The 23,894-nt window shown below is 42.6% G+C and overlaps 2 protein-coding genes across 2 annotated transcripts in view; both read left to right on the forward strand.

Moving 5' to 3' along the window:
- Positions 1-14,470, forward strand: part of ahr2d (aryl hydrocarbon receptor 2 delta) — a 76,122-nt gene extending 61,652 nt beyond the window's left edge. The window contains 11 exon segments of the mRNA NM_001123543.1: positions 642-787; positions 3,537-3,626; positions 5,454-5,577; positions 6,142-6,287; positions 6,525-6,727; positions 8,087-8,196; positions 8,415-8,556; positions 8,663-8,888; positions 9,091-9,320; positions 10,282-11,827; positions 12,276-14,470. Of these exon segments, the coding sequence (NP_001117015.1) occupies positions 642-787; positions 3,537-3,626; positions 5,454-5,577; positions 6,142-6,287; positions 6,525-6,727; positions 8,087-8,196; positions 8,415-8,556; positions 8,663-8,888; positions 9,091-9,320; positions 10,282-11,827; positions 12,276-12,389 (3,077 nt within the window). The 3' untranslated portion in view covers positions 12,390-14,470.
- Positions 14,471-19,619: 5,149 nt separating this feature from the next.
- The window catches only part of ahr1 (aryl hydrocarbon receptor 1 alpha), a gene marked incomplete at its 5' end in the record, with an annotated part of 94,160 nt that continues 89,885 nt past the window's right edge, over positions 19,620-23,894 (forward strand). The window contains 3 exon segments of the mRNA NM_001123686.1: positions 19,620-19,724; positions 20,512-20,532; positions 20,657-20,847. Coding sequence (NP_001117158.1) covers positions 19,684-19,724; positions 20,512-20,532; positions 20,657-20,847 — 253 coding nt within the window.

Consider the following 23,894-nt stretch of genomic DNA (forward strand, 5'->3'; position numbering starts at 1 on the left):
GGTGACTTTTGAAGATGTCCGGTACCGACGAGGATAGTAATGCAAGCCCAGACACACACACACACACACACACACATACATACAAACACACACACACACACACATATACGACCACAGCCACACATGACAACAACAACAGCAGGGGTTGGAGAGAGGGAAGGAGAGCTGCCTGTGTGGCTGTAGGAGGCAGCTCTCCTTCCCTCTCTCCAACCCCTGCTGTTGTTGTTGTGTGTGTGTGTGTGTGTGTGTGTGTGTGTGTGTGTGTGTGTGTGTGTGTGTGTGTGTGTGTGTGTGTGTGTGTGTGTGTGTGTGTGTGTGTGTGTGTGTGTGTGTGTGTGTGTGTGTGTGTGTGTGTGTGTGTGTGTGTGTGCGTGTGTGCGTGTGTGAGTGTGTGTGTGTGTGTGTGTGTGTGTGTGTGTGTGTGTGTGTGTGTGTGTGTGTGTGTGTCTGGGCTTGTATTACTATCCTCATTGGTTTGGAAGAATAAGAAGAAAAAGAGTTACAGACGTTAGCAGAGAGCACGTCAACAAAACCTTTGACAAGTCAGTTCAATGCTGCTTTCTCCCACTGTCCGGCGCGTATCGCTTTCAGGATTGCGTGCCGGTGTGAAGTTATGTTTCTCTCTCTGTTCTGTTTTGCAGCGACCATGAAGAAAGGCAGTCCAGGGTGGGGGGTGGAGAGAGCGGTGGGGTTCGGAGGGATTGGACAGATCACTCTAGCGAAGAGCACGGCCAAAACGACCTCTGTGGAAGCGGTCCCGTTTTCCGAGGGAAACCTCCTGCTCCAGGTATACAGTGTGTGTACTGTATGTGTACAGTGTCTGTCTGTCTGTCTGTCTGTCTGTCTGTCTGTCTGTCTGTCTGTCTGTCTGTCTGTCTGTCTGTCTGTCTGTCTGTCTGTCTGTCTGCCTGTCTGCCTGTCTGCCTGTCTGTCTGTCTGTCTGTCTGTCTGTCTGTCTGTCTGTCTGTCTGTCTCTCCCCCCACCCCGAGGCCTCTCTCTCTCTCTCTCTGTCCCTCTGGGGTTTACCTGAGGAAGCTTAGCTGACTTGAGGGGCAAGCAGCGACCTGTCCCCCAGCTCACACACACTATATGATGCCTCTCATACCCATCTACATGTAAAGAAACCAACCTCACTCCTTCCCCTCCAGTTATGTCTTGACACGACCGAAACTCCTCCACCTCACGAGAGTTAGGGATTACTGCCTCTCGTTATCAGCCTATATATCACGCAAACTGTATACCATAGATGTAGAACCCCTGTATACAGTCTGGAACAAATATGCTCGATTATAAACTCTTTGTTATTTCGACAACCTCCATAAAATGATAACCTCTCGTACGTGTATGTTCAATGCCAACAAAGGAGAAAAGAAGAAGACGCGGATTCAACCACTTGTCTAAAGCACACATACAGAGTCATCTTCCTGGAGTAAACACCCAAAGTCCCTGCCCTCCTGACTAAATCCTGAGTTTGACTCTCTCATTTCATTACCCGTGGGGCAATGCCTCTGACAGTGCGGTCCCATTTCTCATTGGGGGCTAATGCTAGGAGTGTTAGCGTGCTGTCCCATTTCTCAGTGAGGGCTATGCTAGTTCTCGTTAGCATTAGCTTTATTGCTAAAGATAACCATCGCCATCTCCAGGGAGGTCTCAACGCGGACCACACACAGCCTTTTACCCTTTAACCTATTCTCTCCAGTAGGGGCTGGTCTAATGGAGGATGGTGCTAGACTGATTTATGACTGATTCTCTGCCTTGATAGTTTGGTAGTGCTGGGCAGTTTGTAGTTTAGTCGTAACTGTCTTCCCTAGTCGTTGTCCTGGTGACTACAGTAAATCCACACAGAGAACAAATACAGCTCTTATGAGACACAATTGTGTGTTGTTTTATTTTTAAAAACCTTTTTTGTAGGGCTAAACACCAGACAAAGATTCATGGGGTAGTTGTTTCACTGTGTTTCACTATGTGGTTGATTCACCATGCAGAAAACTTGTTCAGTGCAATCTGGGAGCATATATCATTAAGATGTTACAAACCACATTATCGTCTTGTTGTCCTGTAGTCTTTCTCTGGAAATAATTAGAGTAGGTGGGTTAGAATCACTCACTATTACCCTCAAACACACACACGGTGGTGTAAAGTACTTAAGTAAAAAATACTTTAAAGCACTACTTAAGTTGTTTTTTGGGGTATCTGTACTTTACTATTTATATTTTTGACAACTTTTACTTCACTACATTCCTAAAGAAAATATTGTACTTTTTACTTCATACATTTTCCCTGACACCCAAAAGTAATCATTACATTTTTCATGCTTAGCAGAATAGGAAAATGGTCCAATTCACACACTTATCAAGAGAACATCCCTAGTCATCCCTACTGCCTCTGATCTGGTGGACTCCCTAAACACAAATGCTTCGTTTGTAACACCAATGCTTCGTTTGTAAAAATGTTTTTACATTTAACCTTTATTTAACGAGGCAAGTCAGTTTAAGAAAAAAACTCTTATTTACAATGACAGCCTACACCGGCCAAACCAAGACAACGCTGGGGGCCTAATCACAGCTGGGTGTGATACAGCCTGGATTTGAACCAGGGACTGTAGTGACCCCTCTTGCACTGAGATGCAGTACCTTAGACCACTGCGCCACTCGGGAGACCCGGCGTGACTCATTGATGTCTGGTTTGCTTAATATAAGCAATTTGAAATTACTTCTTCTTGTATTTTAGATACTGAAGTATATTTTTGCTATGACAATTGAGTACTTTTTCCACCACTGCGCACACACACAAATACTTTGGCCTGTATTCCAATACCTGTTAGCTAATGTCTGTGTTTTAAATGCTGAAAATCTTCAGCAGCTTCCAGTAAATTCAGATAGGCCCTTTATTGTGATACCAAAATGCAGGATCTCTCACTCTCTCACTCACTCACTCACTCACTCACTCACTCACTCACTCACTCACTCACTCACTCACTCTCTCACTCACACACACACACACACACACACTCTGGTGGTCTATTGTTTACAAGGTCCAGGATCCTGTGCGTGACAAGAAGCCATATTCCCCCCTGCTCCGTTGTATTGTCACATTTAACACCTGAACAAAGGAATGGCTAATTACATGGGATGTTTACCCAAACCTGAACAAACACATACACACACACACACACACACACACACACACACACACACACACACACACACACACACACACACACACACACACACACACACACACACACACACACCATGGCTACTTCTCCCTCCTTCAACAGCCGGCCAGAATTCCTCCTCTAATTTAATTTGACTCCTTTATTGCCCCTTATCATTCACTACGTCATGGAATTCATTCTTATTTCTTTCAGTTTAAGTTTATTTGCCTATCTTTATGTCAAATAACGAACTGTGTCTTGTTTGACGTGTGAAGTATGAACATATGTTAACATCATAATAATATAATACTATTAAGTTCATAAATAGTATGTTCATAGTGTCTATTTTTGTCTGACTGTGCCTCTCTGTGTCTCTAGGCCCTGAACGGCTTCGTGCTGGTGGTCACGGCGGAGGGATACGTGTTCTACTCCTCTCCTACTATTCAGGACTACCTAGGCTTCCACCAGGTAAAATAGGGCCTTTTGACCCACACTGACTGACACCCACATTATGCATATACTGCTTATAAATGTGTTATGTATAGGTTATTCAGGTTTTATGAAGACCCTATGTAGGTACATTTCAAGTCACCTCATAGCAGCCGTATCACCTAGCTAGCTGATGGTATCCAACACGTCAGCTTATAGCAGCCCATATCACCTAGCTAGCTAACGGTATCATACATGTCATCTCAAAGTAGCCATATTACCTAGCTAGCTAATGGTATCATACATGTTACCTCATAGTAGCCGTATTACCTAGCTAGCTAATGGTATCATACTTGTCACCTCATAGTAGCCATATTACCTAGCTAGCTAATGGTATCATACTTGTCACCTCATAGTAGCCGTATTACCTAGCTAGCTAATGGTATCATACTTGTCACCTCATAGCATCCCATATCAACTACCTAGCTAATTACGCCATCATATATACACTGAAGAGAAATGTCAATATTGTCACATTTGAATAATTTGTTGGTCAGCGTGACGCCTCAACATTGATCATCCCCATAGCAAATCAGTCATTTCTGAAGTAGCAAGGCTATAATCGGAAGCAGAAGTGCATGGAGTTGAGATTCATATGCCCTTGGCTCTCCTTCCCATCACCGACATTTATACAGACCACGTTTAAATGGAAGTGTTTAGAAGTCAGAAGTTCATCGACAAACAAACTCCAAACTCTCGTTCCGTGCACACACACATCATTCCCAGAGAGAGACCTTGACTGAGGCCAAGTACATGTTTTAGGAAGCCTAAGGGAGAAAAGGGAAAAGAGAACAAGCATTTAATCACACAGCACTCTCTCTATCAGACCCACGTTCCCGGCGTTTTTTTTTCATGGCGGAGCGATTCATTGATCGAAGGGAATGGGAAAACACATGAGTCATGTGTGCTGGGAACAGTAAAGTGTAGCGTGACTGCCGCTTGGCACATTGGGCCCAGAAGCACTGCTTGCCCTCTGTGCAACACGATGCATGAACCCGGGTCATTGGCCCATACACACACTTACAGTACATGCGCACACACAATTACAGCCAGGGGTGAACGTAAGGCGGTCCGGTATGGCGTCCCGGGAAAAATTCTGTGATTAGGCCCATAAGCGTGTGCACACATAGGACGTCCCGTACTGGGAAGAAATTAAATCTACGTTCACCCCTGCTTACAGTACACACGCACTTACACACACACACACACACACACACACACACACACACACACACACACACACACACACACACACACACACACACACACACACACACACACACACACACACACACACACACACACACACACACACACACACACACACACACACACACACACACACACACACACACACACACACACACACACGGTGCATGGCCAGGTCACTAGCCTAAAGACAGACGTTACACTGCAGGAGAGAGGCTCTAATGAATATGTTTTTTAATATGTTATTGACTCATGCTCCAAACAACAACACACACGTACGCACACACACCCACAGAGAGTCCTCTTGGAATATGGGGGTTGTTTGTGCCTCTGCACCTGGTGAGCTTTGCTCTTTAACGAGAGATGTACAACCCATCCCACTCCTTTCCCCTTCCCACGAAACATTGAATGAAGCAGACACTGGAGTATTAGGGCTTCCAAACCACTAGAGGGCAGCACCTGTTAGTTCGTATTCCCAGGAGACATTTGGAAATGACTGAATCTCATGCACTTCATATATTCCTCTCGAGTCTGTACTGTAGTTACTGTATATTGTCTTTTACACTCTTGTCTCCCTCTTTGTCCTGTCTCCCACAGTCAGATGTGGTCCACCAGAGTGTGTTTGAGTTGATCCACACGGACGACAGGGCCTTGTTCAGACGTCAGCTCCACTTCGCCCTTAACCCCAGCCAGTTTGATTCAGAGCCAGGGACAACAGAGAGTGAGTAATACACTATGTTAGTACACTAGTCTGCTATGTTTAGTACTCACCCTGGTTTTTCGACTGCCTAAGCCAGGGGTGTCGAACTCGTTCCACGGAGGGCAGAGTGTCAGCGAGTTTTGGGTTTTTCCTTTCAATTAAGACCTAGACAACCAGGGGAAGGGAGTTCCTTACGGATTCGTGACCTTAATTCAGCAATAAAGTACAAGGACGGAGTGAAAACCCGCAGACAGTCGGCCCTCCGTGGAATGACTTTGACACGTGGACTAAGCCAATCTTTGTGGAAAGATTTGATATTGCTTGAAAAAAAACCATTTTGTATAGTTAGCTGAATATACAGGATAATAAACAGGCAGCCTAGCTGTTAAGAGCATTGGGCCAGTAACTGAAAGGTCACTGGTTGGAATCCCAGAGCCAACTTCGTGAAAAAAAATGTGCCCTTGAGCAAGGCACTTAACCCTAATTGCTCTTGTAAGTTACTCTAGATAAGAGTGTCTAATAAATGACTAAAATATAAAATATATTTAAATATACATGTCTGTACCGTAACTGTGTGTACTGTAGGCCTGCAGCCTAACAACAGCAGTGACATCACCAGCAACATAGTGAGCTACAACCCGCAGCACATTCCCCCCGAGAACTCCTCCTTCCTGGAGAGGAGCTTTGTCTGTCGCTTCCGCTGTCTCCTGGACAACTCCTCTGGCTTCCTGGTACAGTAAACTAACAGTCCAACCCCACACGTCAAGAGGCCAAACGTCTTCAGATTAACTTTGTATTAGTAGTAGTGGTTAAAATACGACTTTTGCCTCCACAGAATGAGGCAATGCGCAAAACAAAAACTTACCTTAGTGTAGTTGTATTTATGATTTCTGTTTTTCCTCATGTGATCATACAGATTGAGAAGTCCCTTACCTTTCCTCCTTATTTCCCTGTGTCTTCAACTCCAGGCCCTGAACTTCAATGGGCGTCTGAAGTATCTCCATGGCCAGAACAAGATGTCAGATGACGGGACCATAGACCATCCCCAGCTGGCCCTGTTCGTGGTGGCTACCCCCATCCAGACCCCCTCTATCCTGGAGATCAGGACCAAGACACTTATATTCCAGACCAAACACAAGCTGGACTTCACCCCCACGAATGTTGATACACGGTAACACTTCCATCCAGTGTTATTATTAAAGTACACTATAGTATGTGCACATCCCTTAGTGGATTCGGCAACTTCAGCCACACCCGTTGCTGACAAGTGTATAAAATCGAGCACACCGCCATGCAATCTCCATAGACAAACATTGGCAGGAGAATGGCCCGTACTGAAGAGCTCAGTGACTTTCAACAAGTCAGTTCATCAAATTTCTGCCCCAGTCAACTATAAGTGTTATTGTGAAGTGAAAACATCTAGGAACAACAACGGATTAGCTGCAAAGTAGTAGGCCACACAAGCTCACAGAACTGGACTGTTGAGTGCTGAAGTGCGCAGCGCCAAAAAATTGACTGTCCTCAGTTGCAACACACACTACCGAGTTCTAAACTGCCTCTGGAAGCAACGTCAGCACAATAACTGTTTGTCGGGAGCTTCGTGAAATGGGTTTCCATGGCCGAGCAGCCGCACACAAGCCTAAGCTTGCCACCATTGATCTCTGGATCAGAGGAAATGCGTTCTCTGGAGTGATGAATCACACTTCACCATCTGGCAGTCCGACGGATGAATCTCGGTTTGGCGGATGCCAGGAGAACACTACCTGCCCCAATGCATGCAACTGTAAAGTTTGGTGGAGGAGGAATAATGGTCTGGAGCTGTTTTTCATGTTTTGGGCTAGTCCCCTTAGTTCCAGTGAAGGGAGTTCTTAACGCTACATCATACAGTGGCATTCTAGGCAATTCTGTGCCTCCAATGTTGTGACAACAGCTTGGGGAAGGCCCTTTCCTGTTTCAGCATGACAATGTCTCCATGCACAAAGCAAGGTCAATACAGAAATAGTTTGTCGAGATTGATGTGGAAGAACTTGACTGGTCTGCACAGAGCCCTGACCTTAACCACATTGAACACCTTTGGGATGAATTGGAACGCTGACTGCGAGCCAGGCCTAATCGGCCAATATCACTGCCCGACCTCACTAATGCTCTTGTGCCTGAATGGAAGCAAGTCCCCGCAGCAATGTTCCAAGATCTAGTGGACAGCCTTCCCAGAAGAGTGGAGGCTATCATAGCAGCAAAGGGGGGGGACAACTCCATATTAACGCCCATGATTTTGGAATGAGATGTTTGACGAGCGGGTGTCCACATACTTTTGGCCACGTAGTGCATATCTAACTTAAAGATGACGTTATTCCTTTGTGTGCGTTATAACATTGACATTCATTTCTAAATGATTTATAAGCATTTGTGAGGACTTATTCATGAACGTTACTATGAATTGTAACCCCAAACTGTAGAGAACCGTGGAAAAAAACAGAGTAATTAGCGAGCGTTTCTGATGTTATTCCTCCTGTGCGTTATTGTGTGTCAGAGGGAAGGTGGTTCTGGGCTACACTGAGCTGGAGTTGTGTATGAGAGGCTCTGGATACCAGTTCATCCACGCTGCTGACATGATGTACTGTGCCGACAACCATATCAGAAGTAAGTCGTTATCACCTTTCCCAATGAATATTACAATTTTCCTCTTTGGATGTTTGAATTAACTAACGAGTGATTGAATGGACGAATGAATGAATGGCTGAACTAACAAATGGATTAAACAACGAACGAATGAAATTAGCAAAAACGAATGACTTCTCAGTATTTGCTTTACCCGACCCTGTTGTTGACAGTTTCCTCGTGTCTGTTTCCCTCCTTAGTGATAAAGACAGGTGAGAGTGGTCTGACTGTGTTTAGACTCCTGGCCAAGAATGGTGTGTGGGTCTGGGTTCAGGCTAATGCCAGACTGATCTACAAGGGAGGGAGGCCCGACTTCATCATGGTCAGACAGAGACCGTTATCGTGAGTAGAGTCATCGTCTGGACAATCCAATCCAAGATTTCTCTGCGCTGTACTCTGCTGTACTCAACTCTGTTTTGTTCTAACACTCTCCTTTTTATTCCTCAAGAAATAAGGAGGGTGAGGAGCAGCTTCGCCAGCGGAGACTCCAGCTGCCCTTTAACTTCGCCACTGGGGAAGCTGTTCTCTACGAGGTGGGCCCCTCTCTGGACATAGCTGATGTTCCAACCCAGAGCAAGGGCCCTAAGATCAGGAAGATGGCTGAAGAAATGGCCCTGGACCCCGACTCCATGCTGGGCTCCATGCTGAAGCAGGACCAGTCCGTCTACATGCAGGTACAGCAATTTACTGTTTTACAGTATTCCCTATATTATGCACTACTTTTGACCAGAGCCAATAGGTCTCTAGTGTACTATGTAGGGAATAGGTTGCCATTTTGGACCCTGACAATGTGTCAAATAATCCCGTAAGGGATGGGTCGCTAAGGATGACTTGACACGAAAAGTATTTTATTCATTCAATCATTCATCCATGCAGACCAGCCCCAGCGAGCCCTCCAGCGGGCCCCCCAACCCTCAGGAGCTGTGCTCCTGGGAAGACCAGGCCTTCAGCAACAGCCACGCAATGGCCAATGTGCCTGGTGATTCCTGGCAGTCCCAACACCACACTATGCCCAAGCCTGACGCGGGCATCAGGGAGGAGTCCACTGTCCAGGACCTGATGGAAACACTGCAGCAGATCATCGGGGACAACAGCCTGTGTTCCAGGTTTGACTTCTACTATAAAATAAATTATATAAATGAATGAAAAACAATAGTATATTATAAAATTGAAAGGTGAAAGGACAGTTGCTTTGTCTAGCAACACTATCATGACTATAGCAAATACGTAGGTTTTGTGTGTCAAGAGTGCAGTATTTATTTAGTTGCACAGCACAAATGTTTGTTAGCACGTTTCTCACACTGGCTTTAGCCACAGAGGGAGCAGGCATGCCTAGGCAAGTGTAGGGGGGTTGCCTAGCAACATGTGCCTGGAGGGAGTCAACTTTTGCATAGCGCCACAAATTTGTGAATTTGTTCGGACCGAACAGCTAACATGATAGCTAAAATAGCTTTGAAGATTTCAGCTAATAGGAAGAAGTATGTAACTATTTACATATAATTAAAATGTGGGTAAATTTGTGGACAAAACATACGCAACCTTTAATTTTTTTTACTTCTTCAACTACCGCAACATATTTTCCTCACTAACAAACTTCTAAACTTCTTCCACTAGACGCATCGTCGTATTTCTCTCGCCAAATGATAACCTAAAACATTTCTAATTCCTTATGAGTAAAAGTGTAGTAATCTTAGTGTAATTATTTGTGATTAAATATGTGCCCCACAGTCCAAAGTAATGAGGTTGACATAGTCTATCAAAGTAATCAGACCAGATATTTTTATAAATTGAACTTAGAATATACTTCACCGCTTCACTTAAGTAAAATGTTTCAACTTCTTCTACTACCACAAAAATACTTTCAAAGAGCTGAAGCAAGTCACACAATTTTTGTTCATGGAAAATTACCATCTATTAGTTATTGTATCTATTTCAAAACAATTATGTGAAGTGCATTGTATTGTATTGCTATACTGTAGCTTGTATGAAATGTGCTATACAAATAAAGTTGGATTTGATGTGATTGCGGCCTGGAAGGGGACCTTATCTGATCTTATCTTGTTGCAGCCTGGATGTGGACCCCATAGAGCTGAAGGACTGGGAGAACACTCTGCTGAAGATGAGCTCCAGCAACTGTGAGATGTCCGAGGACCTTGATGACATCCTCAACCATGACATCCTGTCATATGTGGAGGAACATCTCTTCAAGGAGATCGGAGGACTCAAGATGCCCGAGCAGCTGGGCTCAATGCTGGGGTCCGTCAGTGTCAACAACCCCCTCTTGGAGGTACCAGAGTGCCTTACAAATGTCGACCTGCATGGGAATACCATGATGCCTGGAGGAAAGGGCTTCAACTGGGGGGCTGATCCCCAGCAGAACCAGTTGCTTGGGTTGGGAGGCTTGAGTGCGGCTGAAACAGTGAGTAACGTTCGGGGCATGATGAAGCTGACACACATGGGCTCTCAGATGGGATTGAACGGCCCCACACTCCAGCAGGCTTCCTCCAGGGACACCTTTGCCCAATCCCTGGGAAAGAACCTGGGCCTGGAGAGCAACGCTAACCCTCTGGCCTTTAACCCTTCCCTGACTGGCTCCTGTGCCCAGGTGCGGCAGAACCAAGCCAAAGGTAGGCAGCAAGGCCTCCAGGCCTCTCAGATCCTGTCCAGCCCTGGTAAGGGGCTGGCGTCTTATTCCCTGAGACAACAGATGCAGTCAGACCTTGCCAATCGGAGCTCAGCCACTCAGGTCATCCCTGCTCCTATGGGTCTGCCAATCCAGAGCCAGCTGCTAGGGTGGAACATGAATGATCAGCTAATGAGATTCCAGGACCAGAGCTCCATAAGCCAATCAGATCCCTTTGCAGTGCCCGGTCAGGAAACCATGTGGATGCCCTTGCCCTCCTCCATGCCCAATACCAACATGGTGGACGACACCCTGTTGGAAACCTTTGCCCAGAATATTTCAAATCAACCAAAAGACGTCATTCCCAACCCGGCTAGCTGCCTACAAGGGCACTTTTCCCTGCAGACACAGCAACAGCAGCAGCAGAAAATGCTGCCCACGATGTTACACCAACAAAATGGACACCAACACAATGTCATGGGCAGCTTTTATAACAACCAGGTGTCTGACTTCCAAATTGCTCCCCAGCTCCCCATCCCTGGGCTCGAGGCCCAGCCACAGCAGAACTCTCAGGCCCAGAACTACAGCAGGGATCAAACAATATCAGGCCAGTACAGGCTTCAAAAGACCTCTGCTGTAGTCACCTCTCCTCTCGTCTCATCCAACAGCTGCATGTTCAGCAGCACCAACCCCCCCTCGGTTCCTGTCAACGGGGTCTGTTTAACCCCCAACACGGCCCTTGGTTCCCTGGTCCCATCCTCCTGTCAGAGGGCCACGGCCCCCCTCCACGACCACAGTCCCTCCCAGGCCTCCTGCTACTTCCAGAGGAACTCCAGCGGGCCCATCGTGGGGTCCTCGGCAATCCCACAAGGTGACACCAACATCAGCCCTCTGTCCTGTCAGGTGGGGCCTGGTCTAACCCCTGGGGGACTCACACCAGACAGCCTGCTGGTCCAGCAGCAGTACCTCGACTGCAATGGGCAGACACAGGTAATACAGGCACCAGTATTTTAATGTAACCTTTATTTTAACAGATTGTCCCATTGAGGTAAAAATACCTATTTAACAAGGGAGACTTGTTTCATTATTACAACCAGATTATAGCGTTTCTAATTGCACCAGTATTTAGGGTTTTACTAGTAGGACAATTATTACGAGCCACGAAGGGGCCTTTGGGAAGAAGGTATCTGTTTCATATTTGTCTTTGACGTATATTGAAGCATTTAGTGCTAATTACTCTGTTGTATGTACTTATACACAAATTTGAAGATTTTCTTTGTCCATTGTTGGTGGTTTCTTTGAGAAGGGTATAATGAGGATTTTAAAAGCACTCAAACAAGCACTGTTTGCTGTGGGTTGCATGCATTACATCATCCCTTTGTCTTTCTGATCTGTTGTGGCTAACTTCTTCCTAATTGGTCCGTTATTTACCATCCAGGTCACAAACTGTCCAATGGAGGAAAACATGTCGTTCCAGTTCCCGCCCCTACCCCTGCCCAACGGAACCACATACTTCTCAGAGAACAATCAAACCAACTGTTGCAACTTCTAGAAGGTTCTACAAGGAGGAAGAACCCGCCTTTTCTGCGGCTGAATGGAATTTGTTAAGATACTGATGATGAGCCCTCTTCGCTAAACAAATAAATACATGGACACATACAGACTCACACAGCCAGGTGCCTTTGGGGATTCTACCACCACCATGCCTTACTTCACCAAGGAGACTGGCCAAGATGGCTTCCTTCATTTCTCTTCTATGCGTCTCAAATCGTATGTTTGGCGTTTGGACCAGAGGGTCGTGTGGCTTATTTTTCTTCTGCAACCAGACTGACTGTCACTGGAGCTCCTCCTTGACTTGCTTTCACCTTGGGTGTGCATGCCCTGGTTAAAAGTAGTGCACTATATAGGGAATAGAGTGCCATTTCGGACGTACACTCGCGTCTGGTGGATGTGGAGGAACGACAGAATATATTTATTAGTTGTTTTGAATTGTACCCCCCCCGTTTGAATTGTGCCTCGTGCCTCTGATGTTAAAGAATTGCCAGAAGATTTTGGAAAGGAAAGACGAAAGATGATGAAGTAAGCAGTAATAGGGAAAAAGAGAACACGTTGAATGAGATTCCTGGGATTACTTTTAAGTTGTTTTTTCAAATCCCGAAATGCATTTGAATATATAGGATCTAGATGACTTCCAAAAGGAAAGGTGAGATAGTCGATGCCTGGTAAATTTACTACAGTATGACCATACGGACAAGAAGAAGAGAGTTTGCATTTGGAAAATGCTAAATATGTTGGCATATGATATTATGGACAGGATGGATATCATTACGTACTGTACAATATGTTTATATGAATGATATACAGTTTAAACTGTATCAAATGCTTATTTTGATACGGGGGAAAAAACTATTCCCCAGCAATCATAATACTTCAATGACCTTTGAGACTTGCCACATGTTCTTGCATCACAAACCACGCTCCATTTCGATATTATCCTATTATTACAACAAGATATGTTAATCAGAATGTAATGACAACAACAACAAAAATACATTTATTTACTCAGCTTTGTTTCGTTTTTTGAAAAAATGCATCTTTTGTATTTTTATAAGCATTTAACCAAAACCATAAATATGTAATTGAGCCAGTTTTGTCTTTTCTGATATTTTGTGAAGTGTCCCACTGGGAACACAATGGTTGAATAAACATTGATTCCACGTCATTTCAATGAAATTATGTTGAACTAACTTGGAATAAGTGTTGAATTGATGTCTGTGACCAGTGGGATTCCTGTGCACCTGCAGTTTTATTTGCTTCTATTGTGCTTCTATTGATACAAAACACCCAAGACGGGGAGGTGCCTTGGTAAAGTATTCATGCAGAAATGCATCAGATAGTTTAAGTGCCTCATTTGCATAAATATGCAGATGAGAAACCGATTAACCAATCATGGAAAAGCATATAATCACCAGTCAATTTGAAAAGAAAAAGTAGAGCCACTGTTCAAACTGCATTGTTGATATGGTCTCCTGTGTGGGAATATCTTTCACTTTACTTTCATTTCCTTCATTAATTATTTTATTGCCTTGTAGTTCTACAGGGAAGTAATACAGTATTGGCAGCTACAGTTTCAGAATGATCAATGATCCAATTCAATGTGGATTATTTAATGTATTCTAGAGGGATCGGGTGCTTTCAAAAATCAAAAATACAAAATCTATAATGAACACCTTAAGTGTCCATATTGAAAGTATATTTGTCTGTATTCTTGTCTGCATGCTTCTGCACAATGTAGGCACTATAACTATTGCACTGAGGCCAAGGCGCCTTTCTATATGCAGTACCATTTTAATGCGTACATACTATTTTTCATTTGTATTTTTAAGTAATGTGGCCTTTATAAGATTCACACCTATTATTATACACTATTTTATACGTATGTTTTCTGCACACAGAACAGTTAAGGTCTGTAAAACCTTTTTTGACCTATTTCCTCAGAACAGTATTTATAAATATACACCTTGTGGCTTTTGTTGTTGTTGTTTTTCTGCCTCTAACAATGTGTCAGCCATGGCGCTTACGTCTCAATTGTTATATTTCATCTCCACATTATTAAAGAGGTTTAATGACTTTTCACAGGTTTGTCTGTTCTTATCAGAATCACTTTTATTCGACAAGTACATTTACATGTGTCAGGAATTTGACCTGGTGGGATTTATGTTATGTTTTTTGGAAAATGTTTTGTTGTTGTTGTGGCTTTCACAATATTCAATAAATCTTTAATGTGATGTTCAATGATACAATTTTATCAGCAGAGCAAATAAATACAAATTTAAAATAAAATACAGAAAGATAAACAAAAACATACAACCTATAGATATATCACACATACTGTATGTATTATACCATAACACTTGAATATGATTATATCAACACATCGTTCTAGATCAGGGATCATCAACTTGATTCTTTCTTGAGCGGATGGTCAGGTAGCCAGAAAATAATAAAAAATATAGTTTTAGACTGCAAATTGACCCCAAGAAGCCTAAACAGATATAGCATTTGACTAAAACATAATCATTTCAAACCTTGATTACATTTGGGAACATTGTCCTGCGTAGGGTGCCGTCTTTCGGATGGGATGTTAAAACGTGTGTCCTGACTCTGTGCTCATTCAAAATCCCATGGCGCTTATTGTTAGAATAGGGGTATTCATCCCGGTGTCAAGGCTAAATTCCCAACCTGGCCACATTCCATCATGGCCACCTAACCATCCCCCTCATTCCTAATTGGCATACATCACTCCTCACCTCTTCACCTGATAGCTGATGTGTGGTGAGCGATCTGACACAAAAATGGACGCTGTGCATCACTGAGGTGGGTGCTACAAACTTCCCCCTATTATGTAAAGCGCTTTGAGTAGCTCAGTTGGTAGAAAAGTGCTATATAAATCAAATAAATTATTATTAATTATTATTATTTGTTTACGATCACATACCGTATGTGTCTCTATTATGCATGGGAATACTTGGGAACAGATTTCCAAAATGAAAATCACTTGGAGCTGATTTCCTGTTGTTTTATGTCCAAAAATTGGTAACATTTTTTTTTGCTCAGAAAACTTGGAGGACCAAATAAAACCACCCACGGGCCGCCAGTTGGGGTACCCTGTTCAAGATGTTACCTCAAATCACCCACCATACACCCAACAATGATCAAATATTTATAATGGCTCTATGTATTCTATCCAGGAATCCCACATTTTATGAAAGGACTGTGGGCTACCTTGTATATCATATGTTATTTTTTCTAGTGGCATACAAGAACTGACCTCATTAATCCATTGAGAGATATTGGGAGGATCCTCATCGTTCCACTTAACAGTTATACATCTTTTGGCCTCAGTCATAGCTAAGCTAAAGAAATGATTAATTCCCTGAGAGGTGAGTTGTAAATCGTATATAGATCACCAAGGGTCGTTATCATGGAAGTTAGATGTACTTCCTTATGAAGGACCTTGTGTGAAATACTTTCAATCTCCAGCTACCTTTGTTCAAGTTCAGAGCAGGCCCATGTCCTGTGTAATAGAGAACCTGTCTCTGTTTTACAGCGAGGGCAGTGTGGGGACAAGTCTTTTTTAAAGAGGTTCATTCTTTCAGGTGTAAGATAAGCTCTATGAATGAATTTGTACTGACAAAGTGTTTATCTTGTGTTAATGTAAACTCTCTGGGATTGCTCATTCATTTCAGACCATTGATCTTCTGTGATCTGGGTCCCAGGACACCTCTCCCATTTATTTTTTACCCTTGTGGTATATTTGGAATATTCTATTAATAAGCTATAGTGGCGTGAAAAATTATTTGCCCCCTTCTGATTTTCTCTATGTTTGCATATTTTTGATACTAAATATTATCAGCTTCTTATAGTTGTTGATACTGTAAGTCTCTCACATCGTTGTGGAGGAAATTTGGCCCACTCTTGCATGCAGAACTGCTTTAACTTAGCAACATTTGTGGGTTTTTAAGCATGAACTGCTTGTTTCAAATCCTGCCACAACATCTCAATTGGGATAAGGTCTGGACTTTGACTAGTCCATTCCAAAACTTCATATGTGTTGCTTTTTAACCATTTTCATGTAGACTTGATTGTGTTGGATCATTGTCTTGCTGCATGATCCATCTGTGCTTCAGCTTCAGCTCACAGATGGATGGGCTGACATTCTCCTGTAGAATTCTCTGATACAGAGCAGAATTCATGGTTCCTTCTATTAAGGCAAGTTGTCCAGGTCCTGGGGCAGCAAAAGCATACCCAAACCATCACACTACCACCACCATGCTTGACCGTTGGTATGAGGTTCTTAGTGTGGAATGCAGTGTTTGGTTTTCACCAGACATAATGGGACCCATCTTGTCCAAAAAGTTGACTCAAGTTTGCCAAAAAGCACCTGGAAGCACCTGGATGATCATCAAGACACTTGGAAGAATGTTCTATTGTCAAATGAGTCAAAAGTATAAGCTTGGTCTCAGACCTGTTGTAAATGTAGTATTGAGTCAAATTGGGATATAGGGGACAAATAAGTATCCTGCCCCATATATCGATGAACATCATTCCATACCTTTACAGATTGACGTAAGAATGGGGTTTCCAGTAAACGTCTTAATATTCTTGGGAGTAAAGCAATATGGAACATATTACATACTGTATCTTGTACTTTTAGAATATGCCCTTCAATCTGAGTCCATGTAGGAGGGTTATTCTCATTAAACCAGAGAAATAGTCATCTAATCTGTGCTTTAGATATTGGAAGGATCTCACTCTTAGACCAGTTAATTGTGTAACCAGAGAAAGTACTCAAATAATCAATCACATGCAACAGCACCCTCAGTGATGTGTCTGGTTTTGTGAGAAATACAAAGATACAAAGAAATCTTGTGAACTATATCTCCCACTGAAAATCCTGTGATGCAAGAGTTATCTCGAATCTTTTGAGTCAGTGGTTCTTAAACCAAAGCAAACAGCATGGGGGAAAGAGGACACCCTTATCTCGTACTACGACCAATAGGGAAGCAGAGCAGACACCATTTAATTCGTGCTCACTCTGGCTTTTGGTGTGTCATATAAAAGCTTAACACAGTTACTGAAATATGCACCAAAATGTAAATGCTTCAAAACCTTGAAGAGATACTTCCATTCAACACGATCAAAGGCATTCTCTGCATCAAGTGATACTACAACTACGGGTTCATCTGACTGTCTTGCTTCGGATAAGATATGAAAAAGGCACCTTAAGTTATTAATGACATTCTATCTTTAATGGACCCTTGTCATTGTTAATCAATGTTTGTAGGTACCCTTCCAGCCTGAATGTGATGGCTTTAGCAATACATTTCAAATCAACATTAATGAATGAGATTGGGCAATAAGAAGATGGCATAAAGTGGTCTTTTTCCGGTTTACAGATCAATGAAATCAAGGCCTCTTGTAGAGTTGGAGGCAACACACCCTTGTCAATAATATGTGGATGCATTTTCATTAATGCATCTATTAATTGTTGTTTAATTTTTTGGTTAAATTCTACAGTGAAACCATCATGAGCCTTCCTGACTGAAGGCTCATGACTGCCCTCAGTATTTACCCGTTGTTTATTGGCTAATAAATTCTTATCTGTTTCCGATAGCTTGGGCAGGCTAATAAATTCTTATCTGTCTCCGATAGCTTGGGCAGTTTTAGTGACTACAGGAAAAGTTACGATTTTTTTTATTTCAGATTCTAAATTTTCCAGATGCTTATGTGACTCCTTTTCACCCTAGAGGTGAATGATATTATCTGTCCTGTCAGGTATGCCTGAGGGCCCTCATGATTCCTACAGGATAGGAGGAGAGGGAGCAGTCGGAGTATTTATTTCCAATAATTATTTTATCTGTAAAGACATACATTTTTCAAATATGTATGTTATGTTATGCTATGTTATGTTACGTTATGCTTTACTTTATGCCATGATATGTTATCTGTGAAAGTGGAAGTAGTCGCTTGCCAAACCACTTATGAAACGGTGTTACGTCATATTAATTTTGGTCACTAGAGGGAGCATACTCACATAACATTACCACAAGCCCTCTGGTGTTACACAAAAGAGAGATAATATGTTTGCACACAACTCACTATATAGTAATATTGGACTGAAACAGGAAAAATGTTCTTGTAGTTCTAGAGAAAATACAAGAAAGAAAGAAAAAAAACTTTTAGAAGGTTTTGAAGTTTCATTTTCTCACCTGAGGAAAGTACGGGGAAAAAAATGTATGAAATGTATGCATTCACTACTGTAAGTCGCTCTGGATAAGAGCGTCTGCTAAATGACTAAAATGTAAAAAAAATAAAATAATGTAAATGTCCTCATGGTTATTTTAGTTATAGAAAGGCATACCCAACATGAGTAAATCAAGATAAATAAACTTCTGCAAGGTTTTCCAACTTCACTAAATATATAATTGCATAGCCGAATAGTCAACCAACTTTACAAATAGTTGACAAGTTGTGCCAGTGACCAAATGGAACCTTGAGCTGATCCTATTTCTGTTAATTGCACGCGCCCTCTAGCCTGAGGCCTAATCCTTGCGCGCGCCCTCAAACTCAAGGCCTCTGATTCGCGCGCCTCCACCTCTGATCCTTGCGCGCTCTTGCACAAATCTGTGCCGGTTGCCTGGTCAGTCCAGTCCAATGCGTGTTCCCTGGAATAACTGGGCTGTGGGCTCAGGTTGAGAGCGCGCTTTAGCTGCTCGTGACACAAGAGATTTGCAAAGAAGCGTTAGTGAAAAAGCTGCAACATATTTCAATGTCGTTATTATTTCCCCCTCTATTTTTTCCACTAATATTAACCTTGTAACGAAACGAATGATGACATGGACTTTGCTTGATGTGGAAGCCATTATAATCGGATGTCAACAGCATTTTATGCACAGGTTAAACACCGCGGAAGGGATGCACTTGCTGCCACTTTTTGACGAATGTCAATTTAGCAGTGCTTATTTGTTGGAAAACTATATGTCATTGTGATACGGCGTTCAGTTGCATGCAATGGCATTTATTTAATCGTTGTCAGTATTTGTTTGTAGGCTTAATTATTTGAACCGCCTGACAAACATCAACGTCATTGATGTAGGACAAGAGGACTGATGAATCGGTGCATTGCTTGATCCATTCTTGAAAACAGTTCCTTCTGGACAAGATCTGGGGATGAGTAAATAGGTTATTAGACAAACATTACCGGGTTTATGTAGATCGGCTCGGTCTTCACTTAACATAGAATAATTCGGCTATACCGGCAGGCTACTAGTAAAGCCTCAACCATGTATGCTGGACGGAAAAGAAGAAAACCGGTGCAAAGAGGGTAAGTGAGAGTTTTTTGAACGTTGTATTAGCTTGCATACTGAACTAAAATGGCCCACCATAACGTTGTTATTATTTTGTATTATTTGATAATATATGAGTCAACGCTATATGACATGATAGTCACTCACGATCCATCTAAATAGCATGTATATATCTTCAATATTGTTTGGTGCAGACAGATTTGGATATATATTATAAGCAGTATGTTTATCCTAGATAGTATATTGTGTCAGGATAATGATGCATAATGTTATGCATAATGTCCTAAATAAAAATAACTCAACACATAAGTTGACTCATAATCATGATGTGGTCAAATGGTTGAAGTGATGTTCAATTGAGATGGAGAGAGATGATTCAATATGATGATTCAATTCGAATCTTAACGAACCCATGCCAGTGCTCCGGGCACAGGTGGAAGGCGCGCAGTGCTCGTGCTCATCATTCTCAGGCCTTTTGTATTTATTTTCGTTTCAGTATTTTTCATAGTTCAGTGTGCCCTTATTGTATCGTGTGAAACGTTCAAGTACTTGCAACTTGACTATTAATATTTTTTTACACTGTATTTCAAATGTTATTATTGCTTATCTATAACTGGTAAAAAAAATAAGCTAAAAAGGAGCGGAAATAATAATTAAACTTATAAGGAAATAAGAACATTATTATAATAATATTCTTGTTATTATTATTGTTATTAGTATTATTATTGATATGATGATGATTTATTATTAAACGTATAGTATTATTATTAATACCAATATTTAATTATATGATTTATCATTCAGCATCGAAGTGAAAGACCAAAAGTGAGTACTGAGTGGCAATATGTCCACAGTTTACCTTCTTATCAACATTGAGAGAATTAGCTTACTGGCTTCATAATTTCCTCTGTGATTCCCTAATAAACCCCATGTCTCTTCTCCTGCTCAGAGAGAAACAGACAGCTTCATCTGAAGGGACCAAGTCTAACCCATCAAAGCGCCACCGGGATCGTCTGAACTCTGAGTTAGACCGTCTGGCCAGTCTACTGCCCTTCCCAGAAGAGGTCACCTCCAGCTTGGATAAACTCTCTATCTTACGGCTCAGCGTGAGCTACCTGAGGACCAAGAACTTCTTCTCAGGTGATTGTGTGTGTGTGTGTGTGTGTGTGTGTGTGTGTGTGTGTGTGTGTGTGTGTGTGTGTGTGTGTGTGTGTGTGTGTGTGTGTGTGTGTGTGTGTGTGTGTGTGTGTGTGTTGGCTGCAGGTAACTGTGTGGAGGTTATAAGCTTAGGATATGCACTGTAGTGACATACATTTGATCAATTATTTGGACATTTCCTTAAAAGAAAAGAAAATATAATTATTATATATTATATGATATTATATTTTTTTAAATTGTACTCTGCTGAAAAATAATGTATTAGGTTGTATTATTCAATTCCTTCTAAATGTATTAAATAATTGTGTTATCTTGGCAAGGCCTTTCTAAGAAATGCTGCAACGCTGTATCCTTTCACATTTTCTTCTCAAGACACACCACATGATGTAAAGACAATACTGAACTACTTAATAAGCTAATCAATGACATACAAAAACATTTTACTTTCAATATGGGGTTTTCTATGTCACAATCCCAACCTGCAGTGCAGGCGCTGAGTTCTGGTGGTGGTGATGCATCATGTATAATTAAAAGAAAATGAGCTTAAATCATTTATAAAACGGAGGGAGGAAAATGTTTGTTTTAGACAGTCAATTTTAAAATGGCTGTTGAGGTGAGTCGAATGGAAACAGTGGGCATGACCCGACTCTGCCGTGGGTAAGAGCGGTGTTGAAGATGCTGCATGGGGAATGGAAAGTGCATAGCTGGGGAGGAGAGGAGAGGAGGAAAGTGGCAGGGTTGAGATTGCTTATGGGACTAACCTCAAGGCACAAAAGAACAAAGCTAAAATATTGTGGAGATGTTTCACCTCAATGACTTCTGGACCTTACTACCCAATGTTTATGGTTTAAAGAGAAATCATCTGAATAAATGAATAACATCACATAGGTTCCCTCCATCTATTTGGAAATGGAAGGAAGATTGGAGGTTTGCGTTTGGATCAAATCAAATCAAATGTATTTGTCACATACACATGGTTAGCAGGTGTTAATGCGAGTGTAGCGAAATGCTTGTGCTTCTAGTTCCGACCATGCAGTAATATCTAACAAGTAATATAACCTAGCAATTCCACAACAACTACCTTGTACACACAAGTGTAAAGGAATGAATACGAATATGTACACAAAAATATATAAATTAGTGATGGCCGAACGGCATAGGCAAGATGCAGTAGATGGTATGGAGTACAGTATATACATATGAGATGAGTAATGTAGGGTATGAAAACATATAAAGCGGCATTGTTTAAGGTGGCAAGTGATACATTACATCAGGATGGCAAGATGCAGTAGATGGTATAGAGTACAGTATATACATATGAGATGAGTAATGTAGGTTATTGTAACGGTCGTCGTATATATAGTGGACCAAGGCGCAGCGGGTTGAGTGCTCATTTTAAACTTTATTTGAGACACGTAACAAGAAAACGAATGAACGCACGCACGCACGCACGCACGCACGCACGCACGCACGCACGCACGCACGGTATTACAGGCTAAACACAGCAGTGCAAAAACAACTTCCCACAAAACCCATTACAAAAACACCCCTCTATATAGGACCTTCAATCAGAGGCAACGAGGAACAGCTGCCTCCAATTGAAAATCCATCCAATAACCCTAAACATAGAACTAAAAAGACTAGACCAGAACATAGAAATATACTAACATAGAACATAACCAAAAACCCCGGAACACTCTAAACGAACACCCCTCTACCTAAACACATAGCCCAACAAACCCGAAACACTCTAAACAAATACCCCCTGCCACGTCCTGACCAAACTATAATAACAAATAACCCCTTTACTGGTCAGGACGTGACAGTGATGAAAACATTATATAAAGTGGCATTGTTTAAAGTGGCTAGTGATACATTTAATTACATCAAGATGGTAAGATGCAGTAGATGGTATAGCGTACAGTATATACATATGAGATGAATAATGTAGGTTATGTAAACATTATATAATATAAAGTGGCTAGTGATAAATTGATTACATACATTTTCCCATTATTAAAGTGGCTTGAGTTGAGTTAGTATGTTGGCAGCAGCCACTCAATGTTAGTGATGGCTGTTTAACAGTCTGATGGCCTTGAGATAGAAGCTGTTTTTCAGTCTCTCGGTTCCAGCTTTGATGCACCTGTACTGACCTTGCCTTCTGGATGTTAGCGGGGTGAACAGGCAGTGGCTCGGGTTGCTGGTTGCTGTTCTTGATGAACTTTTTGGCCTTCCTGTGACATCAGGTGGTGTAGGTGTCCTGGAGGGCAGGTAGTTTGCACCCGGTGATGCGTTGTGCAGACCTCACTACCCTCTGGAGAGTCTTCCGGTTATGGGCGGAGCAGCTGCCGTACCAGGTGGTGATACAGCACAACAGGATGCTCTCAAATTGTGCATCTGTAAAAGTTTGTGAGTGTTTTTGGTGACAAGCCGAATTTCTTCAGCCTCCTGAGGTTGAAGAGGCGCTGCTGTGCCTTCTTCACCACGCTGTCTGTGTGGGTGGACCATTTCAATTTGTCCGTGATGTGTACGCCGAGGAACTTAAAACTCTCCACCCTCTCCACTACTGTCCGGTCAATGTAGATAGGGGGATGCTCCCTCTGCTGTTTCCTGAAGTCCACGATCATCTTTTTTGTTTTGTTGACATTGAGTGTGAGGTTATTTTCCTGACACCACAGTCCGAGGGCCCTCACCTCCTCCCTGTAGGCCGTCTCGTCGTTGTTGGTAATCAAGCCTACCACTGTTGTGTCGTCTGCAAACTTGATGATTGAGTTGGAGGCGTGCATGGCCACGCAGTCATGGGTGAACAGGGAGTACAGGAGAGGGCTGAGAACGCACCCTTGTGGGGACCCAGTGTTGAGGATCAGCGGGGTGGAGATGTTGTTACCTACCCTCACCACCTGGGGGCGGCCCGTCAGGAAGTCCAGGACCCAGTTGCACAGGGCGGGGTCGAGACCCAGGGTCTCGAGCTTAATGACGAGTTTGGAGGGTACTATGGTGTTAAATGCTGAGCTGTAATCGATGAACAG

This window comes from Salmo salar, chromosome ssa16 (genome assembly GCF_905237065.1).
Source record: "Salmo salar chromosome ssa16, Ssal_v3.1, whole genome shotgun sequence".
In the NCBI taxonomy this organism is placed as follows: Eukaryota; Metazoa; Chordata; class Actinopteri; order Salmoniformes; family Salmonidae; genus Salmo; species Salmo salar.